Below are 25283 nucleotides of genomic sequence, written 5' to 3'. Positions count from 1 at the left end.
TTTAATGAGTTGAACTAAGATTAAATTTAATTAATTTAATCTCCAACAATAAAAGAATATTTAAATTTATTTATTTATTAATTTGAGCAAATATGAGCAAATATGACCAAATATTAATCAACCTGAGTTCAAATTCATCGTCATATGCATTGATTCATCTATAACCCACGCTTTAATTAACTTTCTTGCACAAGTAATAAATCGTACATCAATAATCAACATCTAAATGCTTGTTGCATGCATCTTTGACACAAAATATACCCAATAGTATTCATTTCTTTACAAACGATTTTGCCAGCATTCCAAACCCTAAATATCGAAATTGTAGTAGCAGCAGCTTTGCACTTGATACAATTAAAAAAAAAAAAAAAAGATGCAAATTTTATATACATAAATGCTAAATCCTGTCTAAACTAGGGAAACTTATGAAGTCCGGTGAACCGCACGTCCAAACAGCAGCGACGATCTGACCATGTCACCATGCATTTCCTGTGGACGGATTGTCGACGGTGTCCGGACGTGAGGACACCGGACGTAATAATTTCCCCAAAACTAGGAGCATGCAATCCTATTCGTTGTCATCAGCAAGTAACCATCTCAAGTACTCATCCCCATTTTCCATGATGGACGAACAGTCAACCGGAACAACTCTTTTCCTCGTCAACGCCTCAATGGTTACTCGCTCCCTTTTCCGCCCCCCTCTCGGCCTTGACCTCCACCGTTCATCAGCTTCCAGGAAATCACCCTTTATAACAAACCCAAAAAAAAAAACAAAACTTACTTAGATAATGAGATTACATTTCTGCAGACCAATAAATTTCAAAATATATATGGCTTTAACTCATGAGGTTAAAGAAATAATCTGCTCCCACAGATCCTTTCAAGTTGACAGAAGATTTACATACATAACACTCAATTCCTATGTATTTACATATTTAACACCTAAATCTTAATTTTTACATGCACATCACATTACCTAAATGGTAAAGATTTGGGTGGTATGAATGTAAAAAAGTAAGCTTTAGGTGTTGATATGTAAATTCATAGGAATGGGCTGGTATGTATGTAAATGTCCCTATTAGAGTGTAAACATGAATAAAAGGTGAAGATTGAAAAGGATGACAAATAATCAGAAAGCTTCATCGTCCGGTACTACAACATAACTTATGCATAGCATTGGTGCTAAAAAAAGGAAAAAGCAAATAGGAATATTTAGATGCATACCATTCAATTCTAATGTATTTACATATCTAACATATCTAACACATAAATATCAATTTCTACATACCTTACCTATGCATGAAAAGGTTTATTTCCCTTATTTAAAGTTACAATGTTGGTATTTTTGGTGTGATATGAAAGATTTAAGTAATGTAAGGTGCTGGATATGTAAATACATAGGAATTGGGTGGTATGCATGTAAATGCACCACAAAAAATAAGGCTTGGCTCCAGAAAATACCTGCTCGTAAACATGAGTCTTCTCATGATTATCTCTAACATGCTTGTAAGGGAAAGTTTGCTGACATCCAGATGTTCGACATCTAAATGGCCTCAGTTTTTCATGAACAGCTTTAACATGCTTATTGAGGTTTGATTTCTGCAATAAAGAAAATAGAATACTTGAAACCATGAGAAACCGGAGAAAAAATAAATTAAGTATGCTGTAAGTTTACAAAAACAATTAAAACTTCATCTTCCTCATTTGGCAATATTAGAAATTTCAAACAAAAGTTAGTCAATGGAAAGAGAAAAAAAAAATCACATGGAACTTATGATTAAAAGGTGAAGAGAACTCTCTAAGAAAAAATAATTGAAGTTTACTTTTGAATATGTTTGTTCGCATCCCTGAAAACTGCATTTGATTCTTTCCTCTGAAACTACACCTTCATGCAACCTTTGATGCCGCTTAAAATTTTTCCTCAATTGTTGGGTTCCACATTTCTCACATTTAACGTATCTGTGACAAGACTGAATATGGGCCTTCAGGCACTCAGAATTTGTGAAAGGCTTCATGCATTGAGGTTCTCCACAATAAATTTCCAATGATTCCACTTTCACTGTATCATAAAAAAAATAATAATAATAAGATTTCAATTTTGCATACCCATACAAAATACCAGAGATAACTAAATCAAACTGAAAATTTTAATTTTTATAGAGCAAGAGCCTTATTTGAGACACCAAAATTATAAATTTTTAATTGATGAAAGAAAAAAACTTGAAATAGTTGAAACAATAAAGGTAACGACAACAAGTTACTTACAGTGGGAATCTTCATGCTTCTTTAATTTAGATGCAAACATAAATATCTTTCCACATCCAGGTTCCTCACAAACATGCTGCTTTTTGCCTTCACACGGCAATTCATCAACATGATGTTCGTTCACGTGCCTCGTCATATTTCCTTGGAAGGTGAATGTGCGATTACACTTTTCGACAGGGCAATTAAAGACTTTGCCCTGGTGTTTGAGTAAATGTCGATTTAAATGATCCTTACGTCGGTAGATAAAATAGCAATCCTCCACTGGACAAGCAAATGGTCGCTACAATAGGAGTATTGAAGATCAGCCACAAGCTTAAACAAAAACATTTGAACGCCTCAAAAAGATCATAATAAATATCATTACATAATTCAAAAAATAGAACTTAATTAATTTTATATCACAACTTTACATGCATAAATAAGGAAAAAAAAATCAAAATTTCATGAAAGTTAGAAGTGAAAATGCAATCATAGAAGAAGATAAATAAGAGCAATCAATGAAAGAATAACAGAGAAAGATTGAACAGAAGTTTGCATGAAAGATTTTGAATTAAATAGCAGGACTTTAGAATAGGAAACGAGACAAAATATCTGAAAATCATCCAGAGGAAGTAAGATTTCACAAGAAGCAAACCTCGGGTGAGATGGTGCGTGAGTCGAGGCTTTCATGATGGAGCTTCTCAGGAGGTCACCCACCCTGATACTAGTCCAATCAAGAAAAGAATGCCACCTCTTTGCATTTTGGAGTTCATTATGGGATCCAATGCTTCCACGCTTCTCAATATATATATATATATAAATATATTTTGAGGGGTAGATATCAATCAAGGAACCTAATGCCTGTAAAAACTGTTCCGTTAATTCAGAAAAAAAAAATTAAAAAAAGCATAAGATAATATATCCGCATGATAAATTGTTCTATAAAAACAAGCAATTCAATCACAGCTTGCATTAAAGAAAAAAAAACAGTTACGATGTTAAATCAACATTACATTAGTATACCTACAAAATAAATGATTCTTTAACATATGGTACATAAGATGAATACATTTGCATGACAAATCTTCTATGGAGTACTTTTTATGTGGATACATAATGGGAACAATGATGTTTTAATTAGGAAAAAGATAACGCAGCTTGCATTAAAAGAAAAAAAAACCGTTACAAAGATTATTTAAATCAACATTACATCAGTATACCTACAAAATAAATGATTCTTTGATATATGGAACTTAAGATGAATATATTTGCATGACAAATCTTCTACTGAGTACTTTTTGAGTGGATAGATAATGGGCGCAATGATATTTTAATTAGGAAAAAGATAAGGGCAAATATGAAAACCTCAACCGAGTGACTTCTCATATGCTGCACTAGATGAGCTGGTTTCCAGAAACTTGCGCCACACTCCTCACAAGTATGTCGCACCTTCTGATTTGCTGCCTTAAATGCACTGATTTCATCAATTTTTACAGTTTGAAATACATCCTGCATGTTTAAAGCCATTACATGAAGTTAAAGAACATGCCAAAACTGTGGAAATAAAAAGGAAACAAGTGAAGAAACTATGGTTGAGGGAACTTGATGCTTTTATTGAGCTTTGTTAGAAGAATTATTCCTGCTAGTAATTATGAGGAATAAATTATTTCATCAGATTAAGAGATTTTCATTTCCTAATTTATATTTATTTCCTTGGATTATGAGTCATTTTCTTTCCTATTTCAGGCTTTCTATTTTATGTTTTTCTTCTTATCTCAAAATAATTAAGATGAATTAATTAATATGAGATATTACAAGATATATCTTTCATTTCCTATTATATCTCTTTTATCATCTTTCCTATTATGGGATTCATGAAAGTATCAAAAAAAATAATTTCACTTTATTTCGCATTATTCTGGGTTTCAAACATGATATCAAAACCAAATTCCCTACCCTAGCAGTCGGTCCTCCCTCCAGAGTCGTCGGACTCCTTGCCATTCTCCCTGTACTTGGATCCTGCATGTTGTCCTATTTCCATTCTGCCAAGATATTAGCTCGTCGTCTTTTCCGTCTGACTAGTTTGTGAAGCGCATTCATGTTGTTTCCGCGATGATGTTTTGAAGCTTACGAGAAGAGAGAGCTAGGGCCCGTTCATTTCTCCATCACTTTCTCTTATTTATCTTTGTTGTTACAATTTTCTTTCACTTCTGTCCTTTTCCTAAATTTTTAAAAATTCTATGCTTTGATTGATATGTGGAAAAAACTAAGAGAGCATTTAGGGTGTTGCATGTGGTGACATTGTTCCTGGCAATCTTGTCGGAGGTGGAGAGTGCATATCGAAGGATACCTTACAGTGAGAAGGTGATCTACACGATGATATGACTTTTCAACTTTCTAGTCTGTAGTCAGCTTCTCTTCTATGGCATCCACTCTACCACCAGTGTGGATCTGTTATACTAGATGCATCTAATTCTCGCATCCAACAGAGAAGTTGTTATGGTGTTAGGCATCACTTCCATTGTGACATCTGAACTAGTTATGCAGTTGTTGATTGGATCCAAAGATCGGGCTTTGTTTAATGGAGCACCAAAGTTACTTGGCATTCTAATAGCAATAGGAGAGGCAGTGGCCTGTGCTATTTCTAGAATGTATGGCATTGTCAGCCAACTTGATTTTGGTTTCCAAAAGGTGAGACTTTCGTTTTTGTTCTACTTTGTTTTTACTACACCTAGCCAGGCTACGGTCGCATTGGATGCTTTGCAAGGTTATTGTTTTCAAGAACATGATCGAGAGTCGACCCGTTTGAGGCTGCAATTTGCTCGCTTCCTTAGTCCACGTTCATCTGTCGAGCCTCATAGTTAGCATTGATCTTCTGGAGTTGTATTTCATGCAACGAAAGTGTTTTTTGAATGTTATTTGCCGATTAGAAAATCTCCTCCTCCCTGAGCATTTTGTCATTCGTTCTACTGAATTCCATTCCTAGTCTTTCTCCGGTAGGCTCCTTTTTTTGTATCGACATTTCATGTGAGAGATGTTGGCCAATTAAATTGCCTTCACCGATTTATCCCTTTAGACATCCAAACCTTTTTGTCGCCCGAAAATCTTTTTTATTAATGCTCTAGAATTTTTTTATGCAGCAGGCTCTCCTCTGGACTTTTGTCCTGCATCAGGTCCTCCTCCAGAGCCTTCTCAAGCATCAGGCCCTCCTCCAAAATCTTTCCCGCAGCAGACCCTTCTCCGAAACTTTATCCTGCATCAAGCCCTCCTCCGAAACTTTATCCTGCATCAGGCCCTCCTCTGTAATCTTTCCTGCATCAGGCCCTCCTCCAAAATCTTTCCTACAGCAGACGCCACTCCTCCAAAACTTTTTCTTGCATCAGGCTCCTCTCTAGAATCTTTCTTCAAGCAGATCCTCCTACAAAGCTTTTGTTGTAGCTGGCCCTCCTCCAGAGCCATTTTTCTATATCAAGTCCTTCTCCAGAGCTTTTCCTACAGCAAGGTCTACCTCCAGAGTTTTTCCTTTTTTTGCAGGTCATACACTGCAGTTTTTCCAGTTGTTTGTCTACTTCTCTGCAAACTCCCCTAAAACATTACTTGTATGAGTTTTTCGCCTACCTAGAGGCACTGCAGTCAAAGACAACCACATTCAACTAGAAGTGAGTTTTTCTACAGGTTGTCTACTTCACTGCAAACTCCCATTCAGCATCACCTATAAGAGTCTTCTATCTACCTACATACACTTTAGAAACTGCAATCAAAGACAAACACAGTGTCAACTTCCCTGCAAACTCCCCTGCACCATTACCTGTAGGAGACTTTCGCCTACCTATAGACACTGAAAGAATTCCAGTCAATGACAACCGAAGTACGGGTTCAAAACTTCAAGTTTTACTTAACAGGATCTTTTTCGCTCATTGTTTTCAAATCCAAGTTGAATATGATTTTAAATCTTATTTCAACTTGAGAGAGTGTGTTAGAAGTTATATTAAAAAATAATTTATTCCCGAGAGAAGTTATGAGGAATAAATTATTTCTTTATATTATGAGTTATTTTCAATACTAATTTATATTCATTTCCTTGGATTATGAATTATTTCCTTTTCAATTTTAGGTTTTCCTATTTCATGTTATTTCCTTTTATCTCCAAATAATTAATATGAATTGATTAATTCGAGATATTAGGTGATATATCTTTCCATTTATTTTATTTCTTTTTTTAATGTTTTTCCTATTCCATGATTAGTGTAAGGGTTATTTATACCTCCTCATATCAATAAAAAAAATTTCATTTTTTTCCGCATTATTTTGAATTTCAAACAAGCTTCAAAAGAGAACTTAATACTCATCTAAAAGTTTGTGTTTCTTGAGAATGCAATTTATGCACATCCATTTTTAGTTTTTGTTTCCCAAATCATTTCAAGTGTAGAACATGCCATATCGACTCCTACGAGAATTGACGTTATTCTCTAGTGTTTTTAAAAAGTTGTTAGAGAAGTGTGAATGTGAATCCCCATATCACATGCTTCTATGTCCACCCTACCACTTAGCTAGATGGATGGTAAATCACTCCTTCCAAGTGCAATGAAGGTTGCTGATCTAGCCCACATACATTATTGATCACCCGCTAAAACCCTGTTCAGTTAAATATTTTTATCCATATTTTAGGGCAGACATTCTGCAACTTTACCTACTGCAACCCTTCTTTATTGCATCACATCTCTGCTCGTCATGTTGTTGTCTCCTTTGGATATTCCCACTACAGTCCTTAGTTGTTTCCAATCTATGCTTTTGTCACCTTGTTGCCTTCCCTATTTATTTCAGGTAATTTCCTAAGATTTTTGTCATCTTAGTGTCCCCATTTGGGGAATTGCAATATTTGCAAAAATGGTTGTAAAGTTTTTATGGGAAAGGGAACTTTAAATATTATTTTGGGTATTATAGATATTTTATTTTCCAAAAAAGTCAAGACAACAGCTTATTGCATTTATCACACTTTAATAATTTTGGTTATAAAAAACAAGCTTGCCACCATAAAAATTTCTATAAAACAATAAGAAAGCAGTAGTCAAATGCAACTGTGTTGACAGTTTGAAACGCAACATAGTAAAAAAGCTATCCCAAATAGACTCTGAAATCACTTGTTATTCTACAATCATTGCCTTATTATTATAATTATATTCCCTTTATTTCCTTTGCTTCATTGCCTTCACAAACTTGATCACCTTCTATGCTTTCATCACATCCATTATTGTTCTTCCTGCTACTTCCAACCTTCAATAACATTCTACTACTACCATCACTGGGGTTGTGGGTGATCCAATGCAATCTATGAACAACTCGAACTCGACTTTGATTAATATACTTGATTAGGTTTGTTCAAATTAGTGAATAAACAAACATGTATATTTTTTTAAAAGCTCGAAGGTTAAATGAAGAAAACTAAAACACGATCCAAATCATTTATTTATGTTCATGACCAAACTCGTTTATTGTCAAACAGGTAATCACATTTTAAATGTCTTAGAGTAAGTTCGATGATAATTTGTATCATATATGATATATTATTCAATATTATTTGATAAAATTTGATTAAATAGAACCTATTTAATTATAAATTTAATGATAACATATTATAATCTAATATCAATATTCAATATAATTTAATATAATTTGTTCTTATTTCTTTTTTTCAATGAGATAATTTGCATTACTTAAAGTACTTGATTGCAAGAAAAACTTGCAAATTAATTATTATCTTATTTAAATAATGCAAAATAATTAGATGTTAATTCAAAATTTACTCAATTTTAAATTTAGATTTAAAAAACCACTTATTAAAAACTTTATAAAAAAAAGTCAAGTGCTAATTCATTTTTTCAGCTTGTTTATTTATGAAGTAAATTGCCAAAATAATTCTTGACTATTTACATAAGGTCATTTTAGTCTCAAAGTTTATAGAACTACTAAAATAATCCATGTACTCTTTAAATTGAGGCTGAAATAGTCCACATGGAGAACTATTAGAGTTAAATTTTAAAATAATTTGGGATTATTTTGACATATATATTAAATCTGGGACTAAAACGACCACATGTAAATAGTAAAAGGTTATTTTAATACTTTACTCATTATTAATGCCTTGAACTACTTGTTCAGTTAATATTAACAATTCCAATAAAAGTCAAATATAATTTTAAAAATTCCAATCAAGCTAAAGCCTGAACATATAAGTGAAAGGTCAAATCAAGCTCGAGCCAAGTATTGACAAATTATAATATAACCAAACCAAATTCATTTTAAGAAATACACAGCTCGATGTGACTCGATTACAACCCTAACCATCACTATTTGCTACAGTCTTGTGCTTAGGTCTTCTACCAACTATTGTCCACTACATGCCAAAAAATTCCTATTCCATCTAGATCCTTGAGCAATTTTCGTAGCGGAACTTAAGAAAACGTATGTATTATTAGAATTCAAGTTGGTTGCATGAATTCATTTCTATAATTTTGTGAAATTCCTTTTTTATTTGTCATTCGTAGGTTATAAATAAGACTAAAAGGTATGTAAAATTCATATAACACTGAATAATCAGGTACAAGTCATAGTTTAATATCCTTCATGTACATGCACATTATATTTCACAAATGAGGATGACTACTTTCGATGGATATTTGTTATATACTAACATAAAGCATGATTCTTCCACTCATGATAATTTGTATCATTAATATTATCTATTAAATATTCGTTAATTTTGAATATGTATCTATTGACGCGTGCAATTCAAAGAGTTTTCACTCTTCGAAAATAAAATTTATCAGTTCTTTCATAAAAAAATACAATAATTGAGAATCACATCCCACAAATCTCTGTTAATCGGCAAATTTAAGTTCATCGATAAAATAAAAATGAAACTTAATGCAGCAGGCCTGATAAAAAATACAAAATGAGAAAACATTGAATAATAGGATAAATATGGAAATATCTTTAACAAATAACAAAATATTGTGCTGAATGAAATAATAACAAAAACTCGATACAAAATCATAGCAAAACAATTGAAGAACAGCCATGGTGTTTACCATTGCCATACCTTATGGTGCGAAAGGATGTGAGATCTTAGAAGAGATTTCTTGGATCTACAAATTCCGCAATACTCGCAGTAATATCTTCTGATATCTCTAAAAAGTGGCCTCTGCTTATCGTCTTCATTCACAGCCTCTGTTTCCATCTTAATTGCAAATGATTGCTCTTCAAAGAAAATGGAAAAAATTAGAAATAAATATATTATAATAAACTAAAGAAACAACATGATCCAAGTTGTATGCAATGAATAATAGAAGTGACGATTTCAATAAAGAATATAAAACTATTTATCAAATTTAAACATGGCAGGCATCATTAAATAATAAATCCAGCAAGGTAAATTATTAAACAAAAGAAGCAACAAGCCTTGCACTTTTATGTAATGTTAAAAAGCAAACTAATAAAAAATGTGGTATAGTTGTTTCATAGCAATGAAGACATTCATAGTTACATTCACGACTGTGAATTTAGTGCTTTCAATAAGAAAAAAAACAAACTACAAGAGATGGAAACAAATTGAAATAAAAAAATAAAAAAACTTTAAGAGACAGAAACCAGTGGTTTAAAAAAATACACATATGTCAGTCTTGTATAAAATTCACTAATACATCCTTAAATTTTGATTCCATTATAGCAATAGTTCATATTTTATATAGGGGTTAGCTTACTTATACACACATGATTAGTTTAGCCATCTATTAAACTTCAAAATGAAAAAAAAATTGCTTATGAGGATAAGTTAGTAAAAAGAGAATCGAGAACTTGAGCCTGATTTCTTTCGTCCTTTTTCCTTCTTTTGGAGTGGGGAGGAAATTTATACACACAAAGAATCCCATAAAAATTCCACTATATAAACAAAAAAAGAGCATCATTAAGTCATGTCAACTATAACGAACGACTACTAGGAGTAAACTAATGCAAACCATGCATATTTGAAATGGCATAAAAAAGAGAACATATAATAACATAATGAATCCCAAGTATGATTTACTCGTAGGATATTATGCAAATGATGTTGGTATGCATAATTGTCCCAAGGTATGAATCGATGCATGGATCGCAACTATGATATAATATCATAATCAAGGTACATAAATTAATGTAGCAAATTCATCATATCAACAGCTTCATAGTTCATCCCAACTATTTAAGGCTGGCATTTTGAATACTCATTCAATAAAACAAACAAAAATCAATAAGTACGAGCGTGACTGAACCCAATGGCCCAATGGTTCAGTTCAGAATTAGCCGATTCTAACACGTAAATGGACCTCACCCATGTTCATAAATAAATGCATAATAAAATATTAGAAGATATAAATCATGAAATAGAAACAAATATCAAATTAAGTTTAATCATTTCATGATTGCTTTAATAGTGCTGAAACCAACAATATGACAACATGGATATGGATGCTTATAACATGCTTAATCATGGTTATTAGAAGGCTTCAAAAAATCAAAGCAAACTTATAAGAAATATAAATCACCACCAATGTGCCAACAAGCATGCCATGCGGTGAAATAAAAAAGTGATCTTATAAGAAATTAATCAAACTTACAAAACACATAAAAAAACAACAATACACATGTAACATACAATCAGATGAATTACCTAACTTACTATCTCGAATATGACTGTGGTTTTTATCCTCAAGTATGGCCCTTCTCAAAATCCACAAACCCTAAACTGAATAATCTATGTCAAAATACAGTACACAAAGTATGGATTAAAACAAATTAACAACCAATGTCTCATGTTAATGACTTTTATATTGTAACTCATAAAATCTAATAAATAAAGTCGCAACTACAGTAAGCTTAGATGAGCATATGATAAAAATTATATATATATATATATATATATTAAATAAACAAAATATTAATATATATATATATAAATCAGTTCTCTTGGCTTATAAAAGGAAACATTTTAGGATGGAAAAGTATCCCCTTTGTAATTTAAGGGGCTGTTCGGTAGCAATTTTTTAAAATAATTGAAGTATGATTAATCTAAACCCTGCCAAAAGGGCAAAAATAACAACTTTAAATCCTACAGGATACTAAATCCCGCTTCACCTAGTTTGTCTTGCATTCTGGATTTAGCAAATCCGAGAGTTGCACGGATTAAACTTTAGCCCGTAAGTCGGAAAAAAACGTCTCTTTCTTCTTCACGCCGCTGGTCTCGTCGATGCCTCTCCAGCGAGCTGCTGTCGTGATAACGTCGCTTCTCTGTCGTCGTCTAGGGTTTTAGAATCTGCGGTACTGGCATTCGAGATTTAGAAGCCTGGCTGGTAAGGGAATTAGAGCAGGATTTAAGCTGGATTTAACCTAACTCTTGCCAGACCGTCATTTTGGACAAAATAAGGCCTCGGATTCGATAAATTCGGATTTTCACGGTCTTCGGCCTTAAAGCCCGTCAATCGCAAGCCTCGCTCAAAAAAAAAAAAAAAAAAACACGTGAAGTTACCTTTGGCAACAGTTTCTGGTAGGAGAGGAGCGGAAGGAGGAGAAAAATGGGAATTCGGAGTCACTGTAAGACGCGATCCGATCGTTGCGTCTGTATTGCGAGGGTTCGGTCAAGAAGAAGACGGTTTTGGAGAAAACAGAGCGATGGGGAGTGACAGAAGGGTACGCAGGAACCTCCGCGGTTATGGGAGTTGGTAAAAAACCCTAACCCCTCAATAACCCGGGGTTGGTGGGAGAGAGAGGAGTGATGTAGGTGAGGGTTTTATTTATTTTATTTTATTTTATTGATTTATTATTAATTATTAACAGATTAATTATATGTAAATAAATTTATATTTATCATTTAATTGATAATCAATAAAAAAACAGATATTAATTTTTTTATTGATTCAATAATTAATATAATTAATAACTAATTAATTATTCTCTATTTAATAAGTATTTTAATAAAATTTATATTACTAATTAATTAGTTTAGTAAATATAAAATTCTTAGTTATCAAAATTTGAAATAAAATATTAATTGAATTTAAGAAGTTAAAGGATTTTGATTATTTTGAAAGATAATTTAAGAAATTCTATGATGTATTATTATTAAAGTTTAATTACTATGATGGATTTTCAAATCTTCAAAACAATTGACGAACAATTTCACATGATTTAACAAGATTTTAAATTTGTTTGCTAAATCAGTTATCAAACAATTTTGAGATTTATCCTTTTCCAAATTTACTAAATTTGGATTTACAAGATTTACTAAATCTTATATCTTAAATCTCATCGCAGGCCAATCAAAAAAAGGCAACAATGAATCCTACAAGATAACAAATCCGTTTTGATTTAAATCCAAAATTATGTAAATCTAGTTGGAAGGTGGATATACATGATTTAGATTTGAAGCACACAAAAAGGGTGCGAGGAAGACGAGTGTTAAATCGGGTGGCTCCAATTGTGAAAGAGAGATAAATGTATGTCGTGATCCCGTTGTTGTCCTCCCAGGTGGCTCCAATCATGATTGTACTACGAGGGTTTCGATCACAATATGAGGATACAAGGGAAGGTAGGCGATTGTTTCCAACAAAACGAGAGAGGGAAGCGAGGTAAGCGTGGCTTGTGGGCAGAGGTGCAAGTAGAAACTATGGCTCAGAATAAAATATAATTTAGTTTAAGTTATATTTAATTAATTTAATTGAATAACAAATAAGAATTAATAGCCAATTAATATATTATCAAGTTAATTATAATTGTGTAAATTTATGTTTAACTATTTTATATTTAGTTAAGAAAAATAATTTAAATATTAAAATTTGCTTAATTTCACTAAAGTTTAACTAATTATTTATTAGTTTAATAATTAATTAATTATTAACATAATTGAAGTTAAATATTTAAATCAAATAATTAAATTTAATAAATAGATGTAATGTTAAATTTATATTACAATTAAAAACTATTAATACTAAAATAATTTGCCAAAAAATTTCACATACTTTAATCAACCTTAATATAAGCCCAATCATAAAATTTTCAAAATTAAATATGTAATTGTCGGCACTAAAGAGTTGGGGGAGTTGCTCGTAAGAAGTTATCGGTCGCCGGAATCGAAATTTCGTTGCCCGCTTTGGAATGACGTTTAATTTACATATATATAAGTTCTAAGAAAAATATGAAATCAAACTAACCCCATACTTTTCACAGTTTAAATGAAAGAGCGTTATATTTCAAATCTTGTATCTATCCCGATGGATAAACACAAAACTTGAAGATGAAGCTCGATCAAATAAACTAACAAATATATGACATTCGTTTGGTCTGCGAAAACCATTTTATTTGCCGACAAGTTCCCCTATTTAATACAAAGAATTAAATAAGGTTTATATTAGGCTGGGTTCGGAAAAACTTTCTATAAGGGCAAGCCCCTATAATTAATTACATCTTAAATGACCGATGTCACTTAAGAAAACTCTCGATAAAAATCAGGGAATACTATATTCAAAGATGTCAAAAGGATATGACTTTTCAACGAAATCGGACCAAAGAGTGTCAAATGGGAAAGACTCAAATTCAGAACATTGTTGAGGAATCCAAATGAAGAAGAACTAAGAGAGGTCATAGATCCGGAGGCAAACATCGATGACTTCCCAGTTTATCCTATGGTTTGGCTTCAATTTTGAGGAGAAATTATTCAAGTATTTCATTCTGTCAATTTTATTTAATTATGGCTTATATTTGTGTGACACGGTCACACAAGTCGCCTATAAGATATGAGGGTTTACGTCATATCGGATGACAACCTCGGAACCTAGAACGAGTTTGGGCTTAAATTGCACAGTCTGGCTGTGCAAAGGCCTAAAAGATAAAGAGAGGATTTATGTCGCGCTAAGCGGACTACCTCGAGATCATATGGTTTGTTGTTTAATTCTAAGGAAAGGTTTTGTTAATGTAGACATGTTTTGTTGTTGAATATGGCTGTGCTGCCCACCGCATTTGCTCCAAGCTCCTCGTCGTTGCAGCGTCGAATTTAATGATCAAATTGTTTAAGGTTGAAATAATGCAAAAGGTGATGTCACCAATTTATCGTGGGTACCACCTAGGAGCTGCTACTGGCATCCTAATCTAGGGAAGAGTGTAAAAGAAAAACATGTTAATATGCAATGAAATCATGCAGTGGTAATGTGAAAACTGTACATCCAGCAAAATAATATACACTGAAGGATTGAATAAGCAAACTACACTGGGCAGGTGTGTGTGTAATGTGTGTATGAGAAACGAAATAAAATAATCAAAAAGGCGGAAAAAATTGAAAAAGAACATTCCGTATAAATCCCGTAATAAATCTGAAACAAAACAAAGTTCGTAGGAAATCTGAATAAATCCATAGAGGTAAACTTGTAGAAAATCTGAAAGAAAGAACGAAAACGAAGAAAACACCATAATGGACTACAAGTTCAAGAATACCGTAAGCTTGGTGGTGAGAAGGAGTGAGAGCTGTGTTGTGGACCACAACCTTAAGTACTTACTACTAGACTAACTTTCTGCAGAAGGCAGCCCTAATCCGACTCGAGTAGCCAACCGTGGACCTTTGTAAAATTTTTCATACATTTCAGTCTAGATCTGCATGCAAGTAAAGATCGTACGTAAGTAGGCTGTTTTGTAGTGGGGGTGATTTTGTATTTTTCAAATATAAAATAATTCGATCCACAAGTTGAATATTCTAGTCGAACTAGGATTGCTAACAACTTTAGATTGTCGGCGGTATAAACCCCAAGGCTGGGTGAATAGTATCTGTAAAAAATTCCCTACTCTACCCTCTCTAGGGTCTCTGGGTTGGGAGATACTATTCTAAGGGACCTGGTTCTCTATAATGTAATTTTATCACCGTCCATAACCTCACACACTCCACTTACAACCTTGCTTGATGGCCCCACATATAGCAAGAGTGTTATACGTGCACACCCGCGCGTCCTACACAAGTGCGGGATTTAGACCAAGAAGCAAGGAGAAACAAGGGATGAGGGAACAAGGAGGAGAGAGAGGAGAAGACAATCTGTCTAACACAATTTTGAAAATGAGGTGGGTTGTTTCTCAATATCAAAGAAAACCAGAATACATGTCAAAGCAGTTAAACCTCTAACAGCGTGGTGCAGGGATGCGAAGTGATGTAGTATCTGATATAATGTAGGATGCGGAGTTGATGAAGTGGTGAAGTGTAGTGGTGGAGCGATGAAGTTAAAATAATAATGAGAAGTCAAGATACATATGAGAAAACCAAAGTCAAAAAAAGAACAAAGAAGCAACATGCCCAAGTAAGTAAAAAAAGGGGGCGAACCCGATCGAGAAAAATCAGGCAGCATAATAGCATAAAAATGGATTTTTCACACCTGCAATTTGCACAACTGAGGAAGTAGGCTGAAATGTTTTATATAAACGAAAGCAAAGAAACTTCACCCGAAAAACTCGAGAAAAATCGTCAAAAGACTCGAGACAAGAAAAGTGTGAGGAAATCGACAAATCGGTGAAAAATCATAGAAAGCACAGAAAAATCCCAAAAAAAAGTGACCACGAGTGCTTTGAAGTTCACAGAACTATATTCTAGCAAATCAATGGTGAAGTAAAGAGCTCACCTGTATTATTATCAAGAGTACAAATGTCATGGTAGTATCTTCGTCGATAATCAAATATCTAACTATACACTTATCACTTTGGTATGACACCAAAAATGAAATTTAAAATCATTGGACTCTTATGTATTTGCATATCTAACATCTAAACTTTCATTATTTTATCTTCATGCCACCTACTTCTCATGTTCTTACGCATCTTGCACCTCTTTAAACATGCCATAGTATGCCTCTTGCAAATCTCACCGGAATCAAGAAGTATACATTCTAAAAAGGAATTCAGAATAAATATGTCAAAGACATGAAAATAACATCAAAATTTTTCTTTCTGATTATATTAATTCTCACATAGACATTATATAAATAGATACCAAGCCTTAGGTATGTTACAAATAAGCACTCAGAGTTATGTCATATGCAAGTATAGGAAAAATTGAATGGCACGTATGTACAAACTGAAGTTGGGTGTTGGGTATGAAATGTAAAAGAATTGTGGTGTGCATGTAAACCTTCCTTATTTCATTTCCAGTATACATTTCCCTTTCCTTTTTGCAGGACCAAAGTATCGCGAACACATAAATTTTTTTTATTTTTACCAATAGAATACCAAAACTTGCAGATTTTTACAAATCGAGGACCAAAGCTTGCATATTTTTATAAATCGGCCACACATAAACTACAACCAATTAAAGTTTCAAAACACCAAGGTCCCCCCACCATTGCAAATATTAAATAGAATCCTTTCAGATTTGTTGTAAGAGGGAAGCACCAAGCAACTGAATGTAAGCTAACAAGTTTTCAAGAGCTACGTATGTAAAGCCAAAACAACATTGGGGCCCAAAAACCCCAAGCAACAAACAAAATGACAAAACTCTATCTGCTTAAGGAGCTCCCTTAACGGTAGAAGCAAAGCTAGAGCTACCTATACGAATTCCTCCAAACACTCTGCAACAACAGTGGCATTCAGCAAGCAAACAAGCTTATAAACATGGCAAGTATGCGAGCAATATTTAACCTAAATCCTCTCAAGCAATAAAAGGATGAGTTCAGAACCTACAGGATTTTAAGTCTTGCTTTCCTTCATTATACCACAGCAAAGAAGAGGTCTCAAAATTATTAAAAGACAAATACCGTATATAGATTTGCTTAATTAGGCAAGAAATCAATTCATAACCCAAACTAATCAACCCAGATTTCAGTGGATAAAAGATAATAGTTCCTCCAAATGCTTGAAGAAAGGAGGAAGAGGACAACCGAAACAAACAAAAAAAAAACTTCAAGGAAAAGAAACCAGTGACGAATCCGGCAGAACCTCTCCTTTCCCAAATTTTCGGCCAACCCTAACGGCCAACCCTAAGGAACCCCCCAAATTGGGTTTTTATAACAAAAGAGGGAGGAGGAAGAGAGCCGAGCCAAGAGAGGCGACAAACCTCGCGTGGGGAGAGGACGACAGAGGCGAAGCTTTGTCGCAGAGGAGCATCTCGCGTGGCACGGCGTGGAAGTTTTAGCCAGGGTTTCAGGCGTGGCACGGCGTGGAAGTTTTATTTTAACCAGGGTCTCAGTGGGGACCGAAAGCTTCGGCCAAGAGAGGAGAGGAGTTCGGGCCGGCCTCGCGAACGGGAAGAAAGGGGGCGGGAGGCGCGTGCGAACGGGAGAGGGAGAGGGAGCCGAAGCGTGAGTTAGGGCTATATATATATATATATATATACCAAATTAATTTCATGCAATTTATTTGTGCGCAGTGCCCAAGCAAAACGGGTGTCCTCCACTGGTAATTTCGACATTCTGGACGCCCCGGTGCGGTCTGTTTTGTCATCCGGGATCGTCCGGACTACCTCGTCGACAATCGGGCCAAAAAACGTTAAATTTAATTCTCATCAAAATTTCGGTTCGCAACCGATTATTTCAAAATTTAATCCTAATTCTGATTAATTTTGAAGCAAATAAATATTCGAGCGATGATTATTTCAGTGTTTAAACGTGTCGACTCTCCGAATTGCGAATTTTGTGCGCGCGAAGGTGCAAATTGTGCAAAAGACCACCCTAATGCTTAATGATCCTATAGGAACTCCTTTTGAGTTCCCTCATGTTAGTTTCAACCTCCTACCAACCTCCTACGTGCTAGAGGTCAAGAACCGCATGCGGAACTTCAAAAGAGTATAGAAGTAGTTTAGATTTCTAAAATGAGGTGGGTTCAATTTCTAAGGGTCTAAGATAGTCGAAGGAAGAATCTTAAAGTTAGACCCTAAATCCTAAGAGAAAACTAAACCTCACTAAAAATGAGGTCAACAGTAATATTAGTTACTCCTAACTATATAATAGGTATGCATGCAAATTTATATTAGGATTAACTTAGCTATTGATATAAACAAATGAAAGTATATAAATTTAAAAATTTTATATTAATTATGATTTTATTTAATTAAATAAATACTAGCATGGTTAAATAATTTATAATATAAAAGTAGTAAGTAATTATGATATTAATTTATGCTCAAATATACAAATTGGTGTAATTAACAAAAAAAGTTATTGTTATTTATGTAATTAATTAATTTCAAATGAAACTATTTTTATTTAAATCATCTAAATAATATTTATATTTTGAAAGACTCACATACATAACACAATTCTTATGTTTTTTACATATCAAATATCAAAATTTGATTTTTTTTTTATATTTATACCAATTTACCTATGCTTAAGAATATGTAATTCACTTTATAAAAAGAAGATAAGTTTACATCGCAATGCTTTTTAACTTATATATCTAATAGTAGCTCAAATTTGATATTTAAATTTGTAGCGCCTTAATGCAATAAACTCATGCAAAAAGAAAATACATTTGATTTATAGAAGGCTAGTAAAAAGATATTTTAAAATGTGATATTAAAAGTTTGAGTGCTATGAATACAAATATTAAAATGTAGGAATTATATGTGTAAATTCATAAGAATTGTGTGACATTTTTGTAAAAGCCCCTTTTAGAAATTAATAAAAGTAATATTTTAGTTGTATAAAAAATTTGTGTTTTAAATCCTAAAAATCATATTTAGCTATTGATATGCAAATAAAAAATAAATGTGTTTTTGAGTATATGAAGGCCCCTTATATTTTTAATATTTTTAGAAGTTTATTTTAAAATAAATTCCCCAAAAAAGAGAAAATCTATCTCTTCTACATAAGAAATCAAAATAATCCAAACATTTTATTAATTTTTATTATAAAATAATTCTAAAGCAATTGATGCCTTTAGAAGGAAGAAATCTTAGGGTCATTAAGAGCATAGAGTATTTACCAAAATAAAAAAAAAAGAGGTTATGGCTAGATAATTACAATGGCAGAAAAAAGCCATCGACCCAAAAACAGAGCAGATTTTACATGTCAAATCCAACGCCTTGAAGGCTGAGGATGGATTTGGGGCAGCTGCAATTTATTGAATAAGCAATTGATCGACTACTTATTAAATAAGCAGTTGATCATCTACTGTTTGAAATCTATTGATGATGAAACGGTTTGTCTTTTTGGATAATTTGTTGTTATGCAGTTGTTGTTAAGAAAAATGACAATTATGCCCTGATGTGTATAAATAAGTTGTAAGTGCGCAGTTTGATGAATAATTCAAACAAAACAATAAGATAAATTTGGAATGTTGAAAACAAGTTGGAGGTCCTTTATTACACTACATCAAGTGTGATCACTTAACACATAATAACACAACAGTAAAAATTGCAATAACAACAAGTAATATAAATATAACATTGTCATGTCCAAACAAACGCAAGAGAAAAGACATATAATTAAGCAAATCACCCCAAACACACCCATAATTTCACTTCATCACATAGCTCGACAAACATGTATGTTAAAACACCCCTCGAAATCAAACGAATCGCTTAACGAAAGAGAAAATTCTATAGAAAACTCAACATATAGTGATGCAAGAACACCCCTCGACACCTAAAAATAAAACATGATTTCATTTCTCATTTCCAAATGCTCTCATTTATCAAAAAACACAGCAAAAGGAGATGCAATATAATCTTAAGAAAAACTAACAAGACAATGATGTAAATGAAACAAAGCTTAAAAGTCACCTTGAGCGAAGAATTGAAGCAAAAGTAGCGACAAGGAAGAGGGGGTGCACGGAACTTCTGTTAGAGTCAAAATAGAAAACACTATATGCATAGAATTACCCTCAAATTTATCAGTGAAACAAGTAATTTAGTGTAATACGGGGTTAATAGGTAGCTAAAGAATTTCTCTGTTGATGCCCCAATGATGCACTTGAGTGGCCAAGCCTCATGTTATATTTTTTGACCGTTTTGTTTTTAGCTAGCACATCATTTCCTTACACTTTAATATTCAAATTTGTGTTCATTATAGGAGATACTGCTTTCATCTAGATATCAAAGAAGCAACATGTTGTTATATTCACAATTTGTGAAGCTGCAAATGTTCCAATGACTTGTGTGTTTGTCATAATATTCAGCTAAAAATTTTGTTGAAAGAATAATAAATTTCATGAGAGATGCTCATCAAAATACATATCAACAATAAATCAACACTTTTATGGATAAAAATTTATGTTTTTTACAATAGAAGCAAATATATTGATGCCTGCTATCACTATATAAGATAATATATTGCAAGAAAAGAAGGGGAGCTGAAGTACACGATATCACAATATCAAGCGACTAACACCTATACTAAGCCACCGAAGCAAAAAAATATTTCGGAAGGTTTGAAGCATTCTTGGAGTTACAAAACAAGTTTAGTGGAGTGTGTTAGAAAAAAAAACATAATTTTAATAATTAAATAAATAACCTTGTTGAGAAAATTAATATATTGAAAAGTCAAATGTCAGGTAAAACACGTGATGCCTGTGTGTGTCGCAGGTGCGGTAGGAGAAAAAGCATTAAGATTAGTTCGAATGACAAATAATGTGTTGTATTTATTACTTCAAAATATGTATAAATACGGCATACTCTTACGGGTTATGAATCAAGTCTCTTTTCTTTTCTTTTTTTTTTCGTAGGTTCTAAATAGAGTTTGGTGTGAGTTTGAAAGCTGTATTGTATAAAATGTTACTTTTTTATTCCAAAAGTTTAGGGATTCTTGGCAAACTTCAGGGACTTAGAGGAGCCATTTGATTAAAAGTAGAATTTTACTCGAAAGATTTAATAATTTTTAGAAATTAAAATTCAGTAAATCTTATGAAGATTAAAACTTGAAAATGGTTAGAATGGATAATCTTAAATGTAGCTAATCATTGACTTATTGTTTGGATGTTCATTTCAATCAAACTTCGTTAGAGACAAAAGCCAAAATCGGTTTATATTTTTTAAAATGTTGGGATGTAATAAATTGAGGATTTGTTCAATGACAAAGTTAGAAATGAGGTTTATTAAAAACAATACTATTTGGCTTGTTTTGAAGCTTAAATTTTGTTTAAATATGCCGAAAATAGGATGCCAAACAGCCTCTTTTGTTGGGTTGGTTGGGACATCTCATTCTTAAATACTCTTTCCGTAGCTTAATTATGCTTGTTTAATTTGGCTTAGATCCTTAACCCTTCCCAAATGTTTCATTCTTAAATGCATAGATACAGTGCTTAGCTCAAAATTAATACAGGTTTTCATATGTACATGCCACAATTCCTGAGTATTTGCATATGTAACATCTAAACTTCAATTTTTGCATGTATTCCATCTTACCTATGTATGGATTTGGGTAAAGTGATAAAATAACCCCGACAATTTATGTGGGGTCGTTTTAATCCCAGAGTTTATAAAAATGTCGTTTTCAACTATTTTAACATTGAGTTCTAGTCGTCCTCTATGGGGATTATTTATTTCTAGCTCAAATCTAATGAGTTTGGAGATTATTTTGTCACTTCTATTATTACTGAAACTAAAACGACCTTGTGGGGACTATTTTGACATGTTACTCCTTGTAAAAGTGTATTTCATTTTTTTTTTTATTTAGATGCTGATATTTTTTATGCAATATGAAAGAGTTGGTGGTATAAGTGTAAAGAATAAAATTTAGATGTTAGACATGTAAATAAATAGGAATTGGGTGCAATATTTTGTTGGTAAATAATGATTGGTTGTTTAGCAAAACACAGAATGTTTTGTCAAATATTCAATATGATTCCATAAGATATATTTTCGTTCAAGTAACGAATTCTAGCCAATGAAAAAGTTATTCTTTTGATCAATCCAGAGATCATTTCGATGTATCATGTTTGTAAATAACCCACATTATTTTTGATGTTTTAATCTGAGTCTTTCTAGCAGCTCCAAGGCAAAAAATATCATTCAATTATAAAGTCTTTCATTCGCACAATTTAAAATTAATCATTCAAGTTAAAGCCCAACTGTTGAAATGTTCTATTCTTGCAAGATACGTTTGATGTGTATTTCTATAAATTGTTATTTAGCTTCTTGTTTCTCAATTTATTTTTTAACAAATAGCAAAAATAATTTTTGCACATGTTCTTAATCATTCTTTTTTTTTTTTTAATCAAAAAAAAAAAAATCATTATGGCCAACAATCACCATTACTATCCTATAAATTATTCAATAAAGAGTAATAAATATTATGTATAATTACATTTATAAGATAAAAAATATTATTTTATTTATTTATTTATTTTTATCAATCTGAGAAATTTCAGTACAGGAGAAGCGATGAAACATTGGAGCACCATCACATCATTAAAAAAAAAATAATAATAATAATAATTACAACAAATGGATATGACTGAAAGAAATGGATAGATAAGCACTTAACAAAAAAAGGAAAAAAAAGTTACTAATTATAGTTTATGGATATTGCTGACAAAGAAATGGATAGAGAAAGGGTACCAGAAAGAACAATAGCCAATGATTTGTCCGATAAAATAGGACAGGAGATCAAAAAATTTTATCCAAATATTAGTCATTCCAAGCTTATAAATAGCTTGGAAAAACAGAGATGAAGCCAACCAAATCATTTCCCCATTCCGATTTCCTCTACTTCTATCCTGAATTCCATCAAGCTTCGATTCAAATCGACAATGGCGGACAAAAACGCAGTGAATCATGGGAAGGAATACCCAGGCAAGGTGACACCTTTCGTTCTCCTCACATGTCTCGTCGCCGCCACCGGCGGCCTCATTTTTGGATACGATATCGGCATCTCCGGCGGAGTCACATCAATGGAATCTTTCCTTCTCCGATTCTTTCCGTCGGTCTACCTCCAGCAGAAAAAGAACTCCTCCACGAATGAGTACTGTAAATTCAACAGCGACCTCCTCACACTATTCACATCTTCCCTGTATATAGCCGCCCTTATCTCCTCCTTCTTCGCCTCCACGGTGACCAGAGTATTCGGTCGCAAGTGGTCCATGTTCGTCGGCGGCCTCATCTTTCTCATTGGCGCGGCGCTCAATGGCGTGGCGGTGAACGTGCTGATGCTGATCCTCGGCCGCATCCTTCTCGGCATCGGCGTCGGCTTCGCCAATCAGTCCGTCCCTGTTTACCTCTCGGAAATGGCTCCGGCCAGAATTCGCGGCATGCTGAACATCGGTTTCCAGATGATGATCACCATTGGAATCCTCATCGCAAATCTCATCAACTACTGGACGGCTCAAATCCAGGGGGGTTGGGGCTGGCGGGTGAGCCTTGCACTCGCCGCCGTCCCGGGCGCTATTATCGCCTTCGGCGCATTGTTTCTCCCCGACACCCCAAACTCCTTGCTTGAGCGCGGGCACGAAGAAGCGGCCAAAACGATGCTCTGCAAAGTGCGCGGCACCGATGAAATACATGAAGAATTTCAAGATCTCGTGATCGCTGGCAACGACTCGAAGGCCGTGAAGCACCCATGGAAGAACATTATCGAGCGGAGAAACCGGCCGCAACTCACCTTCGCAATACTAATCCCCTTCTTCCAACAGCTCACCGGCATAAACATGATCATGTTCTATGCCCCTGTTCTTTTCAAAACCGTGGGCTTTGGCGCCCAGGCTTCGCTCATGTCGTCCGTTATCACTGGTTTGGTGAACATGGTGGCGACCACCGTGTCCATCGTATCGGTGGACAAGGTGGGGCGGCGGGCGTTGTTTTTGCAAGGCGGAGTGCAAATGCTCGTCTGCCAGATCATAGTCGGCGCGCTTATCGGGGCGAAGTTCGGCGTGACCGGAGCGCACACCGAGCTATCCAAGGGCTATGCCGCCCTGGTGGTGACGTTCGTTTGCTTGTATGTGGCGGCGTTTGCTTGGTCATGGGGTCCGCTGGGGTGGCTGGTGCCGTCGGAGATCTTCCCTTTGGAGATCAGGTCGGCGGGGCAGAGCATCAACGTGTCGGTGAACATGTTTTTCACGTTCGTTATTGCTCAGTTGTTTCTGAACATGCTCTGTCACATGAAATTCGGTCTATTTTTCTTCTTCGGCGGATGGGTTATTGTAATGACTGTTTTCATTGCGCTATTGTTGCCGGAGACGAAGAATGTGCCCATAGAGGAGATGGTATTTGTGTGGAAAAGGCATTGGTTTTGGGGCAAGTTTATCCCTGATGAGGCGCTGCATGTCGGAAAGGGCGTTGCTGTTTGATCAAAGCTATTGTTTTTCTTTTTTTTTTTTGGAAAAATTTCTGGTTTAATTTTTGGTGAATGTTGCTATGATTTGCTTTGGAGGTTTTTGCTGGATTGATTTTCACATTCCAATAAATTCTTATGAATTTGAATATCTGAGCTATTTTGCTTTTTACATTTCATAAAACGTCAAAAATATTTTGTCGTTTTAACTGAAAAAAATAAAATTGACAGACTCATACATAGACAAGATGGTACTTGTGCAAAACTTACAATTTAAATGTTAGATGTGTAATTCCATATTATAATTAAGTGGTATTTATGTAAATATCCCTTTTAATTTCAATATTCTTTTCAACTACAATAATATATAGATTAAAATTTTGTCACTTACACATTCTTTACTTCAAATAAATAGAAAATCTTGTACATTGTTATTTATAGTCATTTTATGTGTTATTTATTTGGTTGGATGCTTAAAAAATAGAAAGAACTAATATATAATTATTTTTTATTTATTTGGTTGGATGCTTAAAAAATAGAAACAACATAAAAAATGGATTTCAACACATAAATCAGACGGCTTTGGATTCTACTAATCCGTAGTGGTCATTCCAAGATAAGCCACCCAGACACCACATATGATCGCGAGTGACCGGGAGTAACTGAGAATGGAAACGGGAATCGAGCCAGCACAATCAAGTATGGCTGACCAAGGCTGAATAACCGAGGCCGAACAAGCAAGACTGGATGATTAAGTCGAATGATTGGAGTCAAGAA

The 25283-nt window shown here is 33.8% G+C and overlaps 2 protein-coding genes across 6 annotated transcripts; one reads left to right on the top strand and one right to left on the bottom strand.

Moving 5' to 3' along the window:
- Window positions 1-170: 170 nt before the first annotated feature.
- On the bottom strand, window positions 171-17465 carry LOC110029228 (transcription factor IIIA). 5 transcript variants are annotated; one of them, XM_020731416.1, is made up of 8 exons: window positions 11807-12033; window positions 11416-11593; window positions 9344-9501; window positions 3610-3753; window positions 2266-2545; window positions 1824-2059; window positions 1462-1599; window positions 171-745 (listed from the first exon to the last, which is right to left on the bottom strand). In XM_020731416.1, exons 2-8 carry the CDS (start codon window positions 11429-11431, stop codon window positions 569-571), a joined length of 1149 nt encoding a protein of 382 aa, XP_020587075.1. In that variant the 5' UTR covers window positions 11432-11593; window positions 11807-12033; the 3' UTR covers window positions 171-568. The 5 variants fall into 5 exon arrangements, with proteins under 5 accessions (XP_020587075.1, XP_020587077.1, XP_020587076.1 ...); XM_020731418.1 differs by lacking the exons at window positions 11416-11593; window positions 11807-12033 and adding an exon at window positions 17357-17465; XM_020731417.1 differs by lacking the exon at window positions 11416-11593.
- A 5466-nt stretch (window positions 17466-22931) lies between these two features.
- LOC110029177 (sugar transport protein 4-like) lies at window positions 22932-24599 on the top strand. The gene has a single exon (XM_020731348.1). It carries the CDS (start codon window positions 22990-22992, stop codon window positions 24520-24522), a length of 1533 nt encoding a protein of 510 aa, XP_020587007.1. The 5' UTR covers window positions 22932-22989; the 3' UTR covers window positions 24523-24599.
- Window positions 24600-25283: the final 684 nt, after the last annotated feature.

This window comes from Phalaenopsis equestris, unplaced genomic scaffold (genome assembly GCF_001263595.1).
Source record: "Phalaenopsis equestris unplaced genomic scaffold, ASM126359v1 Scaffold000552, whole genome shotgun sequence".
In the NCBI taxonomy this organism is placed as follows: Eukaryota; Viridiplantae; Streptophyta; class Magnoliopsida; order Asparagales; family Orchidaceae; genus Phalaenopsis; species Phalaenopsis equestris.
The sequence above is the reverse complement of the archived record's forward strand: the minus strand, read 5'-3'. Positions and strand labels throughout refer to the sequence as shown.

Excerpts from the sequence above, each read along its gene's own strand:
- LOC110029228 (XM_020731416.1), bottom strand. Across the intron at positions 2,546-3,609 it reads TGAGAAGTCACTCGGTTGAG|CGACCATTTGCTTGTCCAGT; the intron begins GTTTTCATATTT and ends CTCCTATTGTAG. Across the intron at positions 2,060-2,265 it reads GAAGCATGAAGATTCCCACT|TGAAAGTGGAATCATTGGAA; the intron begins GTAAGTAACTTG and ends TTTATGATACAG.
- LOC110029177 (XM_020731348.1), top strand. The coding sequence starts at position 22,990 with ATGGCGGACAAAAACGCAGTGAATCATGGGAAGGAATACCCAGGCAAG.